We start from the raw sequence: 17,491 nt of genomic DNA on the forward strand, positions 1-17,491 counted from the left end.
GGCCAAACCCTAATATAGGGTTAGGTTTCGAGCCCAGGTAACCCTACCCTAGCTACCTACGTCCTGTTTTTTGTCTCATAACCTAACCTAACGATACTGAGGAAGGCCGTATGCTTAGAACACTGCAGATGAGGAATTTGAGAGAAAGACGTACTCGAGTGAATACTCTATCGTCCAATCCATCTTGCCCGCCCCTTACGCTTCCTGATACTCTTCGCGTACATAGCTCGTCAGGCCTGTTTTGACGAGGATTTGGAATTTCGCGAAAGGGATCAAGAAGCCACACTCGCAGATCAACGCGTTTAGACGTGGCCTGTTCTTGTCGGGGTCGAAGGCTGTCGAAGAGCTGATATACGGAGCTCACAGTTAGCACCTAATAGCGCCATCTTTCCGAACTCATTCGGTTCCAGATATCCAAGAGTATGAATAGAGGGAGCAGCAAGACCGTTATTTTCCCAACTATCACTTTACGGTGATAGTAGGGTTATGTGGGACCGAACCTGCGAGAATTTTCTGGGTTGTGACAGAACGATGGTTGTGACTGTTGTGTTACGTGTGGCACTTCGTGACGGTGGTGGCCCTTCTTCTGCCTTTACTTTACTCGTCGGGCCTTTCTTCTTTCTCACTCTCTCACTCTCTTGCCCAATGCGTTACCAGCAATAACAACGAGCACCAACTACTTTGGCTTTTCTCTATCTTTTTTGTGTGTCGTTTGTCGTCGACGAGTAGCTCAGGTTTTCCTCTTTACGTTGTTTGATTTCTCTACCTCTAAGAGGTTTTTTTTTTCCTACCGTGACCGGTCTGTTTATTGTTACCTCAAGTAGGTCGCTTCGTTTTCTACCTCTACGAGGTTTTATTGTACCGCGACCGGTCTGTGATACCACGAGAGGTTCTGTGTGTTATGCTAGTATATATACTGTGAGGGCAGATCTTTTTGGTAGGATTTTCATATGCGTTCGACAGGTTAGGTGGGGGAGGGGGGACGGGACTTACTTTTCGTTGAGATGGCTTTGGTTTTTGTTGTGATCCTTGCATGACGTCACTGATGAAACTTTCATGTTTTTCTCGCGTGATGTTACCTGATTTAGACAAGTGTGTTGTGGCGCTTGTGGCGCTTCATTGCTCAAGTGAGGACGCCTGTCAAGTGCGAAATATTCTCTGTTCGGTGTTCTCAGCTTCGGTTTAGGTGCGATTACTTCTTATAGTGAGCCGATTCTGACCTGTTCTCTTTTTCGGTTTAGCTTTCTTTTTCTCGTTGGTTGTTCCGTTCTAATCATAGTTCGAATGGTTCGTTCGGTTGTTACTTCTTGGAAGGCCGTGCGCAGTGCATTTGTGGAGTGATTAGTTGCTTTTTTGCCGTTGTTGAGTTTTAGTTTGAGTGCTGTGGTCATGGGCAGAGACCCTTGGGGTGGGGGAGATTTGGCGATACAGGGTACGTGGTCTCATCCGTTCCTGGCGTTTGTGAGCGATGTCGAATGCTCCCGAATGATTGCCTATGTGCGGTTTATCTCGATTTGGTTGATGAATGATGGCTTTTTCTTTTTGGAGTTGTGTAATGAATGGCATGTGGCACGCGTAGCACACGGCGTTTCTTTGGGGCGACTGCTGAAAAGGCCTACGATGGTCGGAGTCGTTCTGCTCACCTTTGGATTGTCTTTTCGTTCTCTTTAATGAAGGTGAGGTTCTTGCTTTCACTTACGATGTTTTCCTCATGCGTATCTCATCTCTGTAGATGTCTTGTCGTCGTGCGTTGGGCACCGTTGAAGTCCTCACTTCCCTGTTTGGACTCACAGGAAGAAAGTCGAACATTCAAAATGCGTTGGTTTGTAAGATATGGGCGACGTATGCGATCCCTAGGATATGGGGTCGCGTGGACTTGTCGGTATTTCGAGCCCTCCGAGGAACAGTTGTGACTGAATCTGGGGTTGTGGTGAGTTCTCGTCCGTTAGCCTGTTGGTATAAGGATCCTGACGAGGTTGTAGAAGCTTGCTTCCGATCTCGTTCCATCTGAATGGGAAGGCTTTATCAACCTTTGCGGACGTGTACATTGTGTTGACGCGGATGGTTCTTCGGATGGGGTTCGCTTGTGTTCGGAGTCGACGCAGTTGATGTCAACGTGGGGCATTACAAGCATCTTCCCGAATTTATCGTCCCTTCGTGCCCACGCCCACAATCTACAACGTGCTTATCTGTCCCCTTCGATTCGGGAGATGACTTTGTGGATCAATAAAGACGTTCGCTCTCGCGAAAAGGAGTCCGTTCAGGCCAAGATTGACCTCATTTGGCTACATTCCCCGAATATCGAGGTACTTTACGTCGACGGCGACTCCCGCCTTTTCGAGTTCAGGGATGATCTGTGCCGTCTTTTCGAGCATCTACCTCGACTTCGTCGCGTGGTCCTTGCGCCGTGTGCCGTCTCATCTTCGGTGTTGGCCACGTTTGCGAAGATGAGGAACCTGGAGAGCATTTGTGTGGCCGAAGCGGGGAGGAGCAGAGGAGAAAAGGTAGTGGGGCTCGCTCGTGCCGGAGACATGCTCCTCCCATCGAAGATCACGGCAGAAATGTTTGAGTCGCTCCGCGATTTCAGCTTCATCTCGCCGTCGTTTCCGGAAGCGCTTCGATACTTCTCCGTGGACCTTGGCTTTCCTTGCCAGAATCTGGTGTCCCTTTGGGTACATTTTCCGACTGGGACGACGTTAGCTCCCGCTGATGTTCGAGAGCTGTTATGCGTTCTTTCGGGATCGTGTAGAAGGGTGAAATGTCTTACCCTCCGGCTGGCGGCGCTCAGTCTCGACGCGATTTCGAATGCCGATTCATTCCCTCAACTCCAGTTTGGCCATATTGAACCATTCCTCACTTTTACGTCCCTCATGGAGTTCGCGGTTGATCACACTCTGCCTTTGGATCTTAGTTTACGGGACATGAGGCGTATAGCACGAAGAGCTGTGGGGTTTTCACGGTTGTGGTTGAACCCATTTCCATCGATTCCTTTAGAACCTGGAACTCCTATCTGCTGTCTGGAAGAATTTTCGCGGTCTTGCCCATTGTTGGAGCGTCTCGCGCTTTACGTAGACGGCAGTAGAGGCTGGACGTCATCTCCGGACCCGGTGGAAAGGAGTGCTGTTAAAGAGTTCTTCGTTGGGTGGTCCTCGGTCCCACTATTGCTGGATGAAGGTTTTCTTGAAAATCGGGAGAGTTTGGCGATTTTATTCTCCCACGTCTTTTCGTCGTGGACGGCGGTCACTTCAATCTTGGACTACGGGGGCATATCTTCGACAGCGATGGTTCGCGCCGAGATGCGTAGTTGTGGTATTGTGGGTCAAGCCAAACGGAGATACGTGAAGGAACAAGCAATGGGGTGGAAGGTCATCACTGCATTGGCGCAGTCCTTGCGTCAAAGAAGAAGGGTTTTGAATTCATCGTCAGGGGTGTTGTGATGGTTTTTCTAGTGTTTATAGCGGGCATCTTAATTCGGCTATCTATCGTCACAGAGCTTTAACTAGGCTTAATGCTGTATAGTATTGGTTCGTTGTATAACGTGAAGTCGTGTCGGCGATCACGAAGATATTTATTGGCGATGTGGGGCTACTAATTTATGGTCTCCTGTTACTTTGAATTGTGATGCGAGTGGTGTACGTCGCTCACCCAAATGGAATAGGTCAGGGTCATTCCCGAAATCGGTGATGGTATTTACAAGTGAGAAAGTTATAAGTTGGATTTCAGTGGAGAGATTCTGCTGTATTAGTCGCCTTTAGATTTTGAATCGTGAGTTTTTTCTTTCCATCTCATCCGTTCACAGAACTTGCTCAATGTATTGCTGCAGATGCACTTATTCTTCAGGATCTACGACGTTCTAGAGAACTTCATCCGGCATGTGGACATGGTAGACCTTCCGCGTGTCGTCGGGGTATGCAAGGAGTGGTATGAAATCGGTATGGATGTTCTCTGGGAGAAGGTCGATTTTCGCATTTTCGGGTGTTTAGGCGTTTTGAAAAGGCTTTCATTCCGTTGGAACTACTTGGTATGTTCGTTCTGTACATGCGAGATATGTAGCTTAACATTTTACAGGAATTCACCGAAGTCCTGCTTGTCTTGGAGAACTGGCCTCGCTTCAAAAGGAACTGTCGTCGTGTTCGGTTCCTGGGTAACGATCCCTCTATTGGACAAATTGGTCTTGGTCCCCAGTCCATTCGTGCCCTTCGTGGTCTTGTCCAGGATGGGACATTATTCCCCAATGTCCGATCCCTGTGGCTTACGGACGACTGCTTGGATCCCATATTCATGAGCGCTTCTGTGGAGCACTTGACCTGGTATTTCGAGCCGGAATACATAGGGAAAGTGGAATCCTTCATTACGAATGCGAAGCACGTCGGATCGCGTATGCCCTGCCTTAGATCCTTGTCGGTGCAGGCCTCGGCGATAGTCCACGAATGTCAGGCGTCAATCGCGGAGTTGTGCTTCGCTCTTCCATGCCTTCGGTCGATCGCACTTCCTCGGTACACCGTTGGTCCGTGGGTTATGTATGCATTGAGCATCGCTCCGATACTGGAGTCCATCACCACAAACGACCCACCGGATACGCTAGGGATGTACGGCCATGTCGGGGAGCGGGAAGCCACTTTACAGTGGTCGATATCGGCGTTGACAGTGCACGGCGCTTGCTTTGGCAGCCTTCGTCGCTTATCCTTGGCGCTTCCGTATCTGGAGTACGGAGTCATGTTCTTTGGCCAAGCATTATGCCCATGCGAGAGATTGGAGGCTTTGGAGCTATTCGTTGCGTTCCCTGGCGCCGCACGAAGGGCATGTTTATGTGATTTGTTCGAAACACTCTCTAGGAAGTGCGGAGTTTTGGACAGCTTATCCATCTCGATGGTAACATCCTCGACCGTGGCGAGTGATGTCGTCGGTATCGAGCCCATTGACTATGCGACATTGGAACCGCTATTCCAGTTTAAAAACCTTCACAACTTCTCCTTATTCCACACGTATCCGCTGAACATGACGGACGAGGAGACGGAACGTTTTGCTATGCAGTGGCCTCAGCTGCGGTCTTTATCCCTTTGTCGTCACCCATCGGTTCTTCTTCGACCCAAACAGACGTTGATGTCCATCCGTCACTTTGCCCGTTGGTGTCCGGAGTTGATCTCTCTCGGACTTTATATCGACGCGTTCAAATACGCTCATCATCCCCCGGAAGCGAGATTCAACGAGAAATTTCGCGTCCTAAACGTCGGGGCATCTCCCTTCCCTCTACATGGACGACCAGATGGGCTCTGGGTCATGGGAGAATTCATCGCGGCGGTGATGCCAATCGGGTCCAGGATCGAAACGGGTTTAGACGATTGCCTTTTTGATTCTCAGGAATTCGAGGAATCCTCGTCGGGTGATGGGCTTCGATATGCGGACTTTAGTACACTGGACAGCTATGACGACGGGTGGAGGAATCTGGATAGTATGGCCCAGTTGTTCAGGAAGTGGGACGATGATGATTTCGATATAGAGGACTTGTGTCCTTGGGATAGTGATTGGAACTTGGGAGGAGTTTTCCATGAGGACCTGGTTTGAGTGTATCATCGATTTTTTTCCTTCTACGTTTAGTATCTATTTGTCCCATCGGTGTACGATACTACATATTCACCGATAGCGGTGGTGGCTATTTATGTTTCCACATCGAGCTTCGCGTAGTATTTAATGATGTGCTTTGAGTGTATCTTGGTATATTTAGTCTTCGTAGTTAGAAGAGTCTTCGCGATTCCTCCTTGTTTAATGAATAAGTGCACCATTCATTTTCTGAAGTCATGTTGGTCGTATGTGTCTTTCTTTCTTTATAGAATGCTGTGGCGGTGGCGTCGGCGTGGATTCTCATGGAAGGTGATCGCGCGGCATTTGTATTTCTGCTTTCGGCGATGTCCGATCTTTTCTTTCCTTCTTCGTTTTCGTTTTCGTTCCGTGCGGTGCTGTTGAAAGACTTCCGTTGGACAACAGTGCTTTCTTTCTTCCTTTTTTTTTCTTGGTCGGCTTGGATGATTACCTGGTATGTGGCCTTTTGGTAGAGGATATGATGAGCACTTGAGGCATCTTTTTATTTTGATGATCTATGCGTTTTGGAAGGTCCACCACGAGACCAAGAGACGTTCTTTGAGACTAGTTTTGTTATATTTTATTCTCTTCGTGGAGTCCTTTGCTGAGTCTGGATCTGAGCGAGGGTTTATCGTGTGTGTTCACGACGGCGTTCGGGAGTGGTTGAGTGAGTGCTAGTTTACGGTTTAGGCTGTGCGCTGATTGTCCCAGCTTAGAAGCCGCCAATACGGTGTCTGTACCTGTATCATGAGTGGGACTTGGGAGAGCTATTCGGGTATCATTTTACTCCCCTTATGGGTAAGTTTAGATCACGAATGCCTTTTGATGCTGATATGTTAGTGGCTTGATCGTATCTGCTTCTAGCAAATCATTTGTGATACTCCATGTTCATGTGTTGCATTGATGTGACTTTTCATTTTTATTTGTCGTCTCCTTGCTACTTATACGCTACTTATACGCGCGTCTCCAGGAGAAGGTCTTTCCTGTTGCGCTATGGTCGTGCATACCGGTATGTGCGTTTTGCATTGAGTTGTCCTTCGCTTACTCGTAATTGCAGCTAAGTGGTCTACGTTGCCAGTGGAAGTACTTCGCAGGGTGTTTCATTCTCTTCCGGCATCAAGCAACGCTAGAAACGCTCGTGTCTGTCGAGATTGGTCGGATGTCGCGTTGACCGAGGTCTGGGGTTCAGTTAGTGTGGATGTTTTCCGTGGGCTGCGGGCCATGGATTTACGAATCAAGAGCTACGAAGAGATGGATAGTTTGATCTTGGTACGTTGTTGTTTATAATGACATGGATGTCGTCGGTGGTTCATCACTTCGAAAGATATTTCCTCGGGAGCCGACTTACCGAGACTGGGAGTCGTTCGATAGAAACAGTCATCGGGTGACTTCTCTTCGGCTTCCGAGTGGCACGTCGGGTCATTCAATGTCTGACACGGCTTTGGATGTTCTACGTGCAACAAGGCTCCGTCCGGCCATATTCCCGAATCTCAGGACTATCTTTTGCACACTGAGCTCCCTGGATCCACTCTTTATGTCCGAGAGTGTGTCGGAACTCAGGATCGAAATCGACGTTGACGTCACGAAGGATTTACGTTGGAGAGACAAGGCGAGCCATCTGGTGGAGGCCATCATTGCACGGATGCCGAAGATTCAGAAGCTCCTGATTGGTGTGGAGGGTCGTGGTCGTACCCAGGTGGCACGCTACGCTGGGTTTATGGAACATTTCAGCGTATTGGTCGCCTCCCTTCCCTACTTGCAAGAGTTCGTTCGCCCGGCGGGTGTGATATCGCCATCGCTGCTCCGCGGCCTATCACAATTACACCACTTATCTCGAATCGGTCTAGCGAACAGTGCACGGGAGATTGATGGAGACTTGAGGCTCATTAGGACTGCTGAGGCCATAGACGTTGGTCTTCTGGGCGCATCCTTTCCGTCTCTCCAGAATCTCGAGATCACAGCTGTCTCTACGGATGTCGTCGAGCGGTTGCTGGGGAACGTTTACTTCCCGTCATCGTGGCTGACCGACATATCGCTCCACTTCGTGCCCCTGCGACAGACAAGCAATGAGTACATCGAGTTGATGATACGCGGTCTTTCGTCTTGTATTCGACTGAAGGCGTTGATGATTCGATACGGAGAAGTGCGGGGACGGGTGTCTAGCGGCGGAATTCCGTTGGAAGAGGATGTTATGAGGCCATATCGTTTTGGCGACATTCAACTGCTCCTAGGAATTGGGAAACTGAAGTCATTCGCTTTGACCCATCCACTCCCGATTGAAGTTACGGCTGAAGAGGGTTACAGGCTTGCGGAAGCGGCTCGTGGATTCGATTGCCTTTGGTTGAATCCTTCTCCGCGGCTTGAAGGGTCAAGCCCTTTACCTATTGGAGTGTTAGGCGCGTTTGCCGAACAGTGTACAGAGCTTCGCAGGTTGGGTATTTACATGGATGCTACTGGTGAGGTGCCCGTTCCGTTTAATATTGTTACGTTCAGGAAATTGGAGCAACTATTTATTGGGAGGTCTCTTATTGTTTCGATGCATGGTGTGTGTATGGATAGTGCATATGCTTGTTGGAGCGTTGTTAGCCAGTTTCTTTCGTCTTTATTTTGCCCAAGATGCTCGTTGGTAACTATATTTGACAAGGACGTCATCATGGGAGATGCCTTTTGTCGCCGTGTTCTTGGGGACGAGGAAGTGGATGGTTTTGTTGGTGTCGAAGGTTGGCGAGTCGTACAGGGGATACTGGGGGTATTTACTGTAGAGTTTAGAGGTTTCCACCGGAGGGTTCGGGATTTAGAGCGAGAACTGATCGCCTTGGGAAGATGAGTTTGGCGTCTTTCTTTATGTCACGGTTTCGTTTTCTTTCTTTCTTTCTTTCGTTCTCCCTCTCTGTCTCTCTCCTTCTTCGCCTTCTTTCTTATCTTTGTGTGCGTTTGTGCGTGTGTGTGTGTGTGTGTGTATACCGCAGTCGATGACTATGTACGTTGATTATATTCGTCAATTTTAATTGGATGACTGTCGTTTTACAATCCCGCCTTGAAGGGTGGCACTGTGAGTCTCGTTTTACATGGGTCGTATGTTCGAGTTCTTTAAGTGTATTGTCCGTGGTCTTCTTCTTCTCGCGTTCGGTCGTGACAGTTCCAAACCAATCAATTATATACGAGTAGAACAACTATTGTCGGAAGGGAAGGACCGCAAAGAGAATGGGGCCCACGAACCTGGGTGGCAACCGGGTGGAGACCTGTATGTTCTGACGTCATTGTTTCGCGGCGGATAGCGGGACGCGTGGGCCTAGCTGATTCCGTTGCTTCTTCTCCTCTTGCTCGCGTTCCCTTTCCTCCTCTCTTCTTTCTCTTTTTCTTCGTTATTCCCACTTTTTTTGTCTCTGATATGAAGTTCATCTCGCTGGGAAGATATACAATCTTGATGGACTGAGCATGTGTTGAGATACGGGGTACGTTCGGCGTCCCTACTTATTGTAAAGCCGCTTCGCCGTGCTAATCTTTCATCCGCTGGTACATGTACATCCTGTACTCTGTTGTTTCGAGTGTAGTGTGATGAGGGGTGCGTGCGATGAACGCGATCATGTTCTTGGTGCATAAGAATGTGTATCAAGAGAAGGATATCAACTGTTAGGTTTCGTATAACGCTCACGTTATTTGAGCGAGATCGAAAAGTGTGCGTACCCTTCCCCACTTTCTCCTCCTCTGTGCTTCTGGGCCGTGACTAGCACGCGTCTCAACACAGTCGTCGCGGTTCGTAAGGCCCTTTGCATTCGCTTCCTTAGCAAAAATGCTTATTGAACTTGTTTACATATCGCTCGTCTTCTGCCCTAGGCTCGCTCATGGTCTTCTCGTTCGTATTCGACCCTGTGCTTTCCTCCGTTTCCTCACCCCGGCTTCCGGCCTTCGAGGCCGGATTGTGAATGAGTATAATATACGTGGTGCGCTGTTGTTTTTTTTGCCAGATATTCCGTGTTTTAACAAGCTCTGTTGCAGTGGTCTCTCATGTTTGACTTATGCGGCGTGCGCATATTCCAATAATCGGTAGGGATCTCCGCCCTTTGTTCCTTATTGCCTGGCGTCGTTATCCTCGTGAGTCCCTTCTTAGACTCATACGTTTCAACGTCTGGGAACAACAGGATATGATATACCTGTGGGAGATTGTGATCATTGAGCATCGGGCCACATACCCTGAAGAGCAGTGTCCGTATTGCGTGATTTTATCACTCCTCCTCCCTCGTCAGTTGCAGTCGTCATCTAGGTTGCTCGCAATACACTTCATACATCGGACGTCGATGGACGTCGTCTAGACTCAAGTCCCTTCATGGTTTCCACAGAGATACAGGACTTGTGAGCGAGGGATGGAGGATTCGATGTTACGATACAAGGGGTCTTGCATCTCGTGAGCCTGGCGCTCTACGTGTTGCTTACCATTGCTTGTGTTGCGGTTTTTGTTTCCTGTGATATCCCGAAGCTTTCGTCTTTTGTTCGGCTTTGGTTTGGTTTGTATGGAGCTCATGCAGTGGCGGCAACGTTGAGTTGCGCCCGTCATTAATACGATCCAATTTTGTGTATCCGCACTATACTTTGAGCAGTGCCGAAAACCATCAGTCAAATGGCTCCACACTGTGTCTCGTGATTATCGCTAGCAACTACAGTGATGCCCGCAGAGTTCGCGGATTCAGAGGTCGGGAGATGTTGACGACATATTTTAACAGTCTCGAGACTGGTTTTACTCAATGGTGGAAGCATTGGTGGCCGGCGTAAGTTCTTTAGCGAGTGTTCGCTGGCGAAGATCACGGGTGTTCTTGAGCAGCCGATGGATACCGAGGATTGAGATAGTGCAAAAAAAAACTAATCGATATTACAAAGGTTCCAACGGCACAACTCTGAACCAACTCGAAAGACATGATCGTGACTTCGAAAGCTCGTGTCTGGGATGAGCTCGCCGTATACAGATCCTCCCATTGGCATTGGATACGGCGTTCACTGAGAAGTGGCTTGTCCGATTTCCATGACATCGGGCATGTCTGTTGATGAATGAGATTCGTATGTGTATGTGGTGCCAGAGTAAGTTTGTGTACATACCCGGTACTCCTTCGGTATACTCCTGCTGTGGCTGGCTGGCTTGAAGGAAGGCGTGGTCTTCCTGCTGTGCTGAGGTGGACTGGTGGACGTGTAAGTATGGAAACAATTGTTCAGTAATGTATGGTTACAAACGGCGTTAGTCTGTGTGGGGTTGCCAGTCGGCTCCGGGTACTGGAAGACGTTTCTGAACGCGGACTCAAATCCGGGCTGGAAGGCGATTCAGAAGTGGGGATGGGGTGGAATGCATGAAGACGGTACTTACGTGGTTCATGGCGGCTGCAGCGACAGCTCGATCGAAGTCGCTCATCTCGTGCTCGGGCGGGATATCCGCCGGAGTGGCCTATACGAACTGTTGGGCTCTAGACATTGTATCGGAGGAGAGGAAGTACACACCGTGTCATGCGGACCTGCTTCCATACGGTCTCTGATATGCTGCCGGAGTAGGGCGTTCTCTACTTGTAAAGTAGCGTTTTGGAGGATAAGGGTAGCATTGGTGAGTCGCGCTTTTTGGAGTTCATTGCTGGCCTCGAGTCGAGCGTTTTGCAGCTCTAGTAAAAGTATTGCGAGAGAGGCGTCGGATCGATCGCTCATGTCTTCGAGGTTTGTGAGGATAGTTGTATGCAATGAGATGGGGATGGGGATGGGGGGGTTGGAGACGAGACGGGGACGACGACGGAGCTGAGTATAAGTCGTTATTCTTAACCTGTCCGTTACGGGAAGTGATTGGATTGAGAAGGGTTCGTTAATGAAAGGAATGATGGGCCCTTGCGTTAGCGGTTAAACGCCAAGGGCCGCCCATTCAATCGGTTGTGCGACTTTGCTTCGTGATGTTGAAACGGCATTATGAGTATCAGCTGTGGTTCTTGGGATGGTTCACGGGATTTCACCGTCTCTTCTGTGCTTCCTGTTTGGAGATATGTCTGGTAGACGAGTTTGTAACATCGCCGCCTTGCCTGTTGTGGTGTGGACGTTCTGTAAGTCCAGGTTCTTTGAGGTACGTCGTCGCGGATGCTAATCCACTTTTGTCAAAGCGTCGAAGTATATCGCGTTCCTTTCAGCGGTGAGTTACATCCATCTTCTTGTGACCTTTGGAGGGCGTTGAGTATACGTAGTGAAAGATCTTCTGGTTTGAATAGGTCAGTCAGATGTCGAGGGTCGACGGTGATGTTGATGCCCAACACGGCTTTACCGTCCTGTTTTTTCCCCCTTTTCTCTTTCTTCTTTCGTTCTTCCGCCCCCTTTTTTCTTTCTTTTTTGCTTTTCGCGAGGGTATGTAAAGGTAGCGTTCTTTCCGTCGGGGTCTTTTCCTTATGCGAATGATGTCTCATCTCACCGAAGAGATTACTTCCTTGGTTCATGAAGTTGAGCACAAACGACGTATGGTGATGGATATGTCTCTGGAACTGTGTCTGTTTCGAAGGATCGTTGGTTCTGCTGTTATAGCAGAAATGGAGAGGACGGTATGTTCATTGATTTGTTTCTTGTCCTTTCTTTTCTTCTTTTCTTCTTTTCTTCTTTCTTTCTCTTTTTTCCGTTGTAGCTGAATTGGATGGGAAGGGAGTATTGAAAGTTTCCTCTGAGGAAATGATTCATGAAGCCGTTCGACAGCTGCAACACGATGATCAGTATGCCGTGGGTGTCTCTTGCTTCGTAACTCGCTGATTCATTCTCATTTTGCATGTTCTGCTAGAGTAATGTTCATCGAATGATTCAAGATCGATTTCGAGTGGCGAGGATGGAAGTTAACGATCAACCTGTGGTGGTGAGAGTTTTCGTATTCTTTTAGTTGTAGTTGAAGGTTTTCTGATCCACCCATCAGAGAAGAGTCGATGTGGACTCGGTAAAATCGGACACAGAGGAGGGCGATGATATAACGAGTGTTGTGGCTACGGTGGGGTCAAACCGTTCACGGTGCGTTTTAAACTTGAAGAAGAGAGTAGAGAAGGAAGAATTGTTCTAATATCCCATGATCTCTAAACAGTAATGATGACTTCGTTCATTATAGGCCTTGCATGAAGGAGAGGGTAAGTTCTAAATTAGTAGGAGTAGGAAGCGGTCATCATATAACGGAGTAAACTCCTTTTCGTTCAGTTCGCTGTCCCAGTGATTCGAATGACGGATAGCCTTATTCGCGGACTACTTCGCGGTGTGAAGACATTCAAAATTGGCCACCCGGGTAAAAGTCCGATACGAGGTGCTGTCGCAGACTACGAACGGTTCGTGGAGGCTTCTCGGCGTGAGGACATCGACACGTATATGGGATTCGCGACACGTGGCGTGTTTCAGCCCCATGTCCCCGTTGCTCCAGGGTATCCTGGTGTCGTATTCTTGGGACATTGGCTTTCTGAAGTTGAACTAGAGTCGGATTATCCTTGGCTCACCATGCTGGACAGAGGAGATTTCGAATATTTGGGAACATACCGATATGTGCGCCTGCCCCCATTGACGCGTGAGCAATGGCTTACCCAGCCTAAAAGTGTACTTTGTATCTTTTCCTAGGGCGGGTATGGTCGATACTGATAGACGTATGACCCAATAGGTTCGGCAAGCGTGGTCGAGGTATTTTGCCTGTAGTGAATTGGAACTGGGTATCGAAGAACGCGTACGCACGGCCATCCAGGTTAAGGACACCTTCACGAGCACTCGAATTGGACGTCGTGTGTGTACTTTAGACGATGCTGCATTCTTGTCCCCGGAGGACATCATGGCTGCTTGGGACTATGGTTGGGCTGTGAGTCGTCTCGTTCAGTTACGCTCCTGTCTTACTGATGGGAAGTGAAACAGTTTCCTCTTCCATATGCTTTAATATGCACTGGTTTCGACGTCGGTCTCGATGATTATATACGGTCTGTCTGTTCTGTTTGATATTCTACGTACTTCTTCGAGTATGAGTGATCTGGCTGTACGTGTGTATGTTAGTTGCATCAGCATATGTACGCATTGGTATTGACTTTTTTTTCTTTGTTCGTTTTTTTGCTCATTTTTTGCATGTAGTGACGTGTCATTCGTGTGCTATGTGGTCTGTATGAGCTGTCCTTTGTATTCTCCATCTTTTCAACTCTTTTTCATTTGTTCATATCATAACGTTCTTCCTTGTGGCAAGCTTGCTGTGAAATAAAGTGGCGTTGTTACCTTGATTGATTTCTTTTGAGTTTGGATTGACGATAGGCTTCAGGTTGTGGGTTCATCATTTATTCCGTTGGTCAGGGACGTCAAGTTTCCCGAAGATAACGTATGAGGGTTGATGGAGATTTTGAGTTCAACTGGGTTCGTTTGGGAATTTCTGGAGAGCCTCTAACCTTTTGCTTCTGGTGCATTAATGGTGGAGTGATTCATTTATATTGGTCGCATCAGGAGATTATTTAACCCAGTGATGAATGCCATGCTCGAACTATCAATATCCGAGAAGTGCAGCGCACTAAGGCCCTTGTGACTATGACCACACGTTTGTTCTTTTCGTTTTGAATGCAATTCGGCTTTGGGGCTTGTTGGATTCTTGTTCTCTGGAGTAGAGTAGACTTGATAAAGTTAGATTGAGGCAGTCGTTCTTATGGCATTGGGTCCTTTGATTCCTGCGGAACCTTGAACATCTTCGGGTGATCTCGGAACCAATCACATCGTGTACGGAAGGTGCGGCGTTTGGTGACGTAGGTCGCGGCGGCTGCGGCTTTTTGCACGTTGGCTCCGATTGTTCGTCTTGGAGTCGCGACTTTGATTCTTACATTTGGGTTACTGGCTCACGTTGTGCTTGGGGCTTTCTGATCTCATTTTCTTCGGATGCTGTGTAGATGATGATCTTTGTGTGTTGATATCCGAACTCAGCTGATTTACGCGGTGGTAACAGCAATGCGTTCCTCTGAAAGTTAGGTCGTGATTTTCGGCGCCGTTCTTCGTTGATATGTCCTTCAACATATTGTCTGATGGATTCCGGCTTATCTTTTTGTGCTGGGGTGGGGAGAGCTTACGCCTTTTTGGTCGAGGTGTATTTGCGGTGCTTCGCTGTGCTTTTCGGCGGCTATCACATGGCTCTTTGTTTGTCGATTCAGGCTCTTGGTCAGTGCACATTTTATAAGGTGTTTACTTGATCACTACGTTCTGTTGGTTTGCAATGTCGACCCCCAAAGGTATGTCTATTGTGTATTCATCGGACAGCTATTATTCATATGTCGACAGTAAACTGGATGTTTATCCCCGCATCGGCGCTGATCGAGGTGTTTGACTTGTTACCACGTTCGTCGATCGCGAACGTTGCTCGGGTCAATCAGTCCTGGTACAGGCTGGCGATGTGTGCGCTGTGGAGTACTGTCGATTGTCAAGTCTTTGAAACTCTGGGAATCATGTATCGTCCTTACAGCGGTGGTAGAAGCAGCAGATCCTGGGTATGTTTTTCTTGGTATTTACATGATTATAACGTTTGAATGTTACTCTTTCTAGGAGTTCGAGATGCTTCCAGGTGAATCGGGTTGGCGTAAGCTGCTGAATAACTCCCATCGCGTTTTACACCTTATACTCCCAAAGGCCCGATCCGGATACGTCATTGGTGAAAAGGCTTTGTCGACCATTGCTCGAACCAGACCGGTGATGGAGATATTCTCGAATTTGAAGGTGTTGACATGCAATCTCAGCCGTTTGGATCCAACGATCATGTCGCGCTCCGTTGTGGAGATCCATATCATCGTTGATGTTGAAGCCACACCGAAGCGGATTGTCGACGTAGAGACGGTCTTTTCGACCGTACATCACCGCATGCCAAACATAGAACGTGTTTATGTGGAAGGGACCCAATATTATCATGGATTCGAGATGCAGTTCACCTATCTCGTGTCCGGCCTTCATAATGTCGTTGGGTATGAGCGGCCAAGTACCCTCCTTACGCCGTCATCATTGCTTCCACTTTCCGCACTGCCCTTACTACAACGGCTCGTGGTCTCTCGTTCAGCATCGGACTTGGAGACGTTCCGGATACGGGAGGGGTTCATGGAGGACAGGATGATCGTAAAGTTCAGAGTGGGAGCATTCCCATCTCTTCGTTTTCTAGAGGTCAACGCGAGATCTGTATCCGCGGTCGTTAGGATACTCGAGGACGAAAATTTTCCAGCGCCATCTCTCGTTCACATTTGGGTCAACTTCATTTATTCCGAAGAAACATCTGGAAAATGTATCCAAAACTTCATGGCTGTCCTTGTCTCCCGTTGCCCTCACTTGGAGACCCTCGTTATTCGGTTTTCTGACGGAGCAGGCGACATGTCACCATCGACGGAGCCATATCACAGGATATCTTTCGAAAATATCCGGAGGTTTCTGTCTTTACAAAATCTTACAACATTCTCCATCGACCATCGTAGACCCATCGAAGTGAACATCACGCAAGCCAAAAACCTTGCCTATCGTGCACATCGTTTCCATACCTTGTGGCTCAACCCCTCTCCGATTCCAGAGTTGGAGGAAGGCTTGCCGCTTGAGGTCCTTCTTTGGTTCGCTCGATACTGTCCTCGAATGCGTCGCTTGGGGTTGTTTTTGGATGCGTCCTTCCCGGTGTTTCGTCCGTACTCCAAGAGTAGGTTCCGGCACTTAGATGAGCTGTTTGTGGGTAGCTCCCCGCTCTCCATGTTGGACTCTTCTACGTCGCAGGGTTCATGGATCCGTACTGGAAGACTTTTATCGTCGATCCTTCCGGCTAGATGCCGTCTTAGTTGGGCATCTGAGTGGGATTTGGGTAAATTTGATGACATTTCTCGGCGACGATTGTCTTTAATCGTTAGGGAAGCCGATGCCAGTAATCCTTGGTGTGCTGTTTTGCAATTCGTACACATACTCATGACGGACAATGTCGAGGTGTGGAAGGCTTTGGAGGACCTCGTTGCGGATGAAAGGGTTACACATTGTGCGCAAGACTTTGTATTCATGGACATCTCCGATTGATCCTCTCTCCAGTTTTGATGATACAATCCTCCGTATTTATATGGGATATATGGCGAAGTACACGCTTATTATGAGTGAAGTATTGCTGGTACTGTACTTATTTCTATTGTGCGTATGTGTTTGTGTATTTTCTTCATCGTTAAATGTTATTATTTACGGCGCATGTAATTTCTCGTTATCTTGATACTTAGATCATGCTTTCACTACTTTTTTTCTATGGCACCGACTATGTCCGTTCCATATATATCGAAAGGAGTTTGGATGTGTACGTCTTGGGTGATAAGGACTGATGTATATGAGTATAAACTCCTTCATTCGTGTAAGTTCTGACGTGTTTTAAAGAAGGAAGAAATGGTCGTCGAAAGAGTTCCAAGTAGAAGGTGTCATCCTGTGAGTTATTGGGCGCCGCATGATTGTCTCTAGTTCATGTAGGGAGAAACGGCAAAGCAGACCGTCTTGCAGTGCTATCCAGCACTGTTGTAGATCTGTGGTGACACCCATTATCTCTGCTCTCTCCCAGCCACAGAGCAATACCTTCGTAAGTTGTAGCTCCACCGTAGATAATTCTGGTATGCTTGAAGGCGCAATACCGTATCTTTCCGCCATTTTGTTATGATAGGAATTGCTGACCGAAAGAAGCTCGTTTATATCTCTGATTGGCGTGAGCGCCAGATACTGTTCCTGTTCACCTGTCAGACTTGTACAACAGTATGAATGCTAGAGCTACCTCTGGTGTGATACCTGCACGAACTTGCTCAATGATATGCGAAGCTTTGAGTGCTTGGTGGCGAAGCGCGTTCACTACATTGGTTGCGTTGATTGAATTATGTTTTAAATAATGTAGGAAGATCGTTGAAATATCTTACCTCTCTCCCAGAGCATTGTTCTCTTCTTCGCA

General features: G+C 48.0%; 4 protein-coding genes across 4 annotated transcripts; 3 read left to right on the forward strand and 1 right to left on the reverse strand.

Annotated features, from left to right (window-relative positions):
- Positions 1 to 1,033: 1,033 nt before the first annotated feature.
- Positions 1,034 to 9,506, forward strand: STEHIDRAFT_114147 (uncharacterized protein; the record flags this gene model as incomplete). The annotated part of the gene is made up of 22 exons (XM_007308213.1): positions 1,034 to 1,092; positions 1,187 to 1,204; positions 1,242 to 1,287; positions 1,398 to 1,432; positions 1,580 to 1,676; positions 1,733 to 1,930; positions 1,983 to 3,365; positions 3,659 to 3,696; positions 3,841 to 4,021; positions 4,069 to 5,559; positions 5,832 to 5,888; positions 6,112 to 6,213; positions 6,292 to 6,378; positions 6,551 to 6,593; positions 6,638 to 6,849; positions 6,905 to 8,125; positions 8,225 to 8,300; positions 8,550 to 8,560; positions 8,624 to 8,632; positions 8,676 to 8,824; positions 9,135 to 9,145; positions 9,418 to 9,506. The coding sequence occupies 22 exons, from the start codon at positions 1,034 to 1,036 to the stop codon at positions 9,504 to 9,506; spliced, it is 5,613 nt and encodes a 1,870-aa protein (XP_007308275.1).
- Positions 9,507 to 10,569: 1,063 nt separating this feature from the next.
- On the reverse strand, positions 10,570 to 11,262 carry STEHIDRAFT_160745 (uncharacterized protein; the record flags this gene model as incomplete). The annotated part of the gene is made up of 5 exons (XM_007308214.1): positions 10,570 to 10,613; positions 10,672 to 10,750; positions 10,804 to 10,878; positions 10,934 to 11,011; positions 11,065 to 11,262. The coding sequence occupies 5 exons, from the start codon at positions 11,260 to 11,262 to the stop codon at positions 10,570 to 10,572; spliced, it is 474 nt and encodes a 157-aa protein (XP_007308276.1).
- A 325-nt stretch (positions 11,263 to 11,587) lies between these two features.
- Positions 11,588 to 13,536, forward strand: STEHIDRAFT_160746 (uncharacterized protein; the record flags this gene model as incomplete). The annotated part of the gene is made up of 7 exons (XM_007308215.1): positions 11,588 to 11,645; positions 11,703 to 11,731; positions 12,491 to 12,582; positions 12,653 to 12,695; positions 12,763 to 13,149; positions 13,211 to 13,402; positions 13,456 to 13,536. The coding sequence occupies 7 exons, from the start codon at positions 11,588 to 11,590 to the stop codon at positions 13,534 to 13,536; spliced, it is 882 nt and encodes a 293-aa protein (XP_007308277.1).
- A 1,243-nt stretch (positions 13,537 to 14,779) lies between these two features.
- STEHIDRAFT_160747 (uncharacterized protein) lies at positions 14,780 to 16,593 on the forward strand (the record flags this gene model as incomplete). Its single annotated transcript, XM_007308216.1, has 3 exons — positions 14,780 to 14,795; positions 14,845 to 15,050; positions 15,106 to 16,593. The coding sequence occupies 3 exons, from the start codon at positions 14,780 to 14,782 to the stop codon at positions 16,591 to 16,593; spliced, it is 1,710 nt and encodes a 569-aa protein (XP_007308278.1).
- Positions 16,594 to 17,491: the final 898 nt, after the last annotated feature.

Source organism: Stereum hirsutum, assembly GCF_000264905.1.
Source record: "Stereum hirsutum FP-91666 SS1 unplaced genomic scaffold STEHIscaffold_14, whole genome shotgun sequence".
Lineage (NCBI taxonomy): Eukaryota > Fungi > Basidiomycota > Agaricomycetes > Russulales > Stereaceae > Stereum > Stereum hirsutum.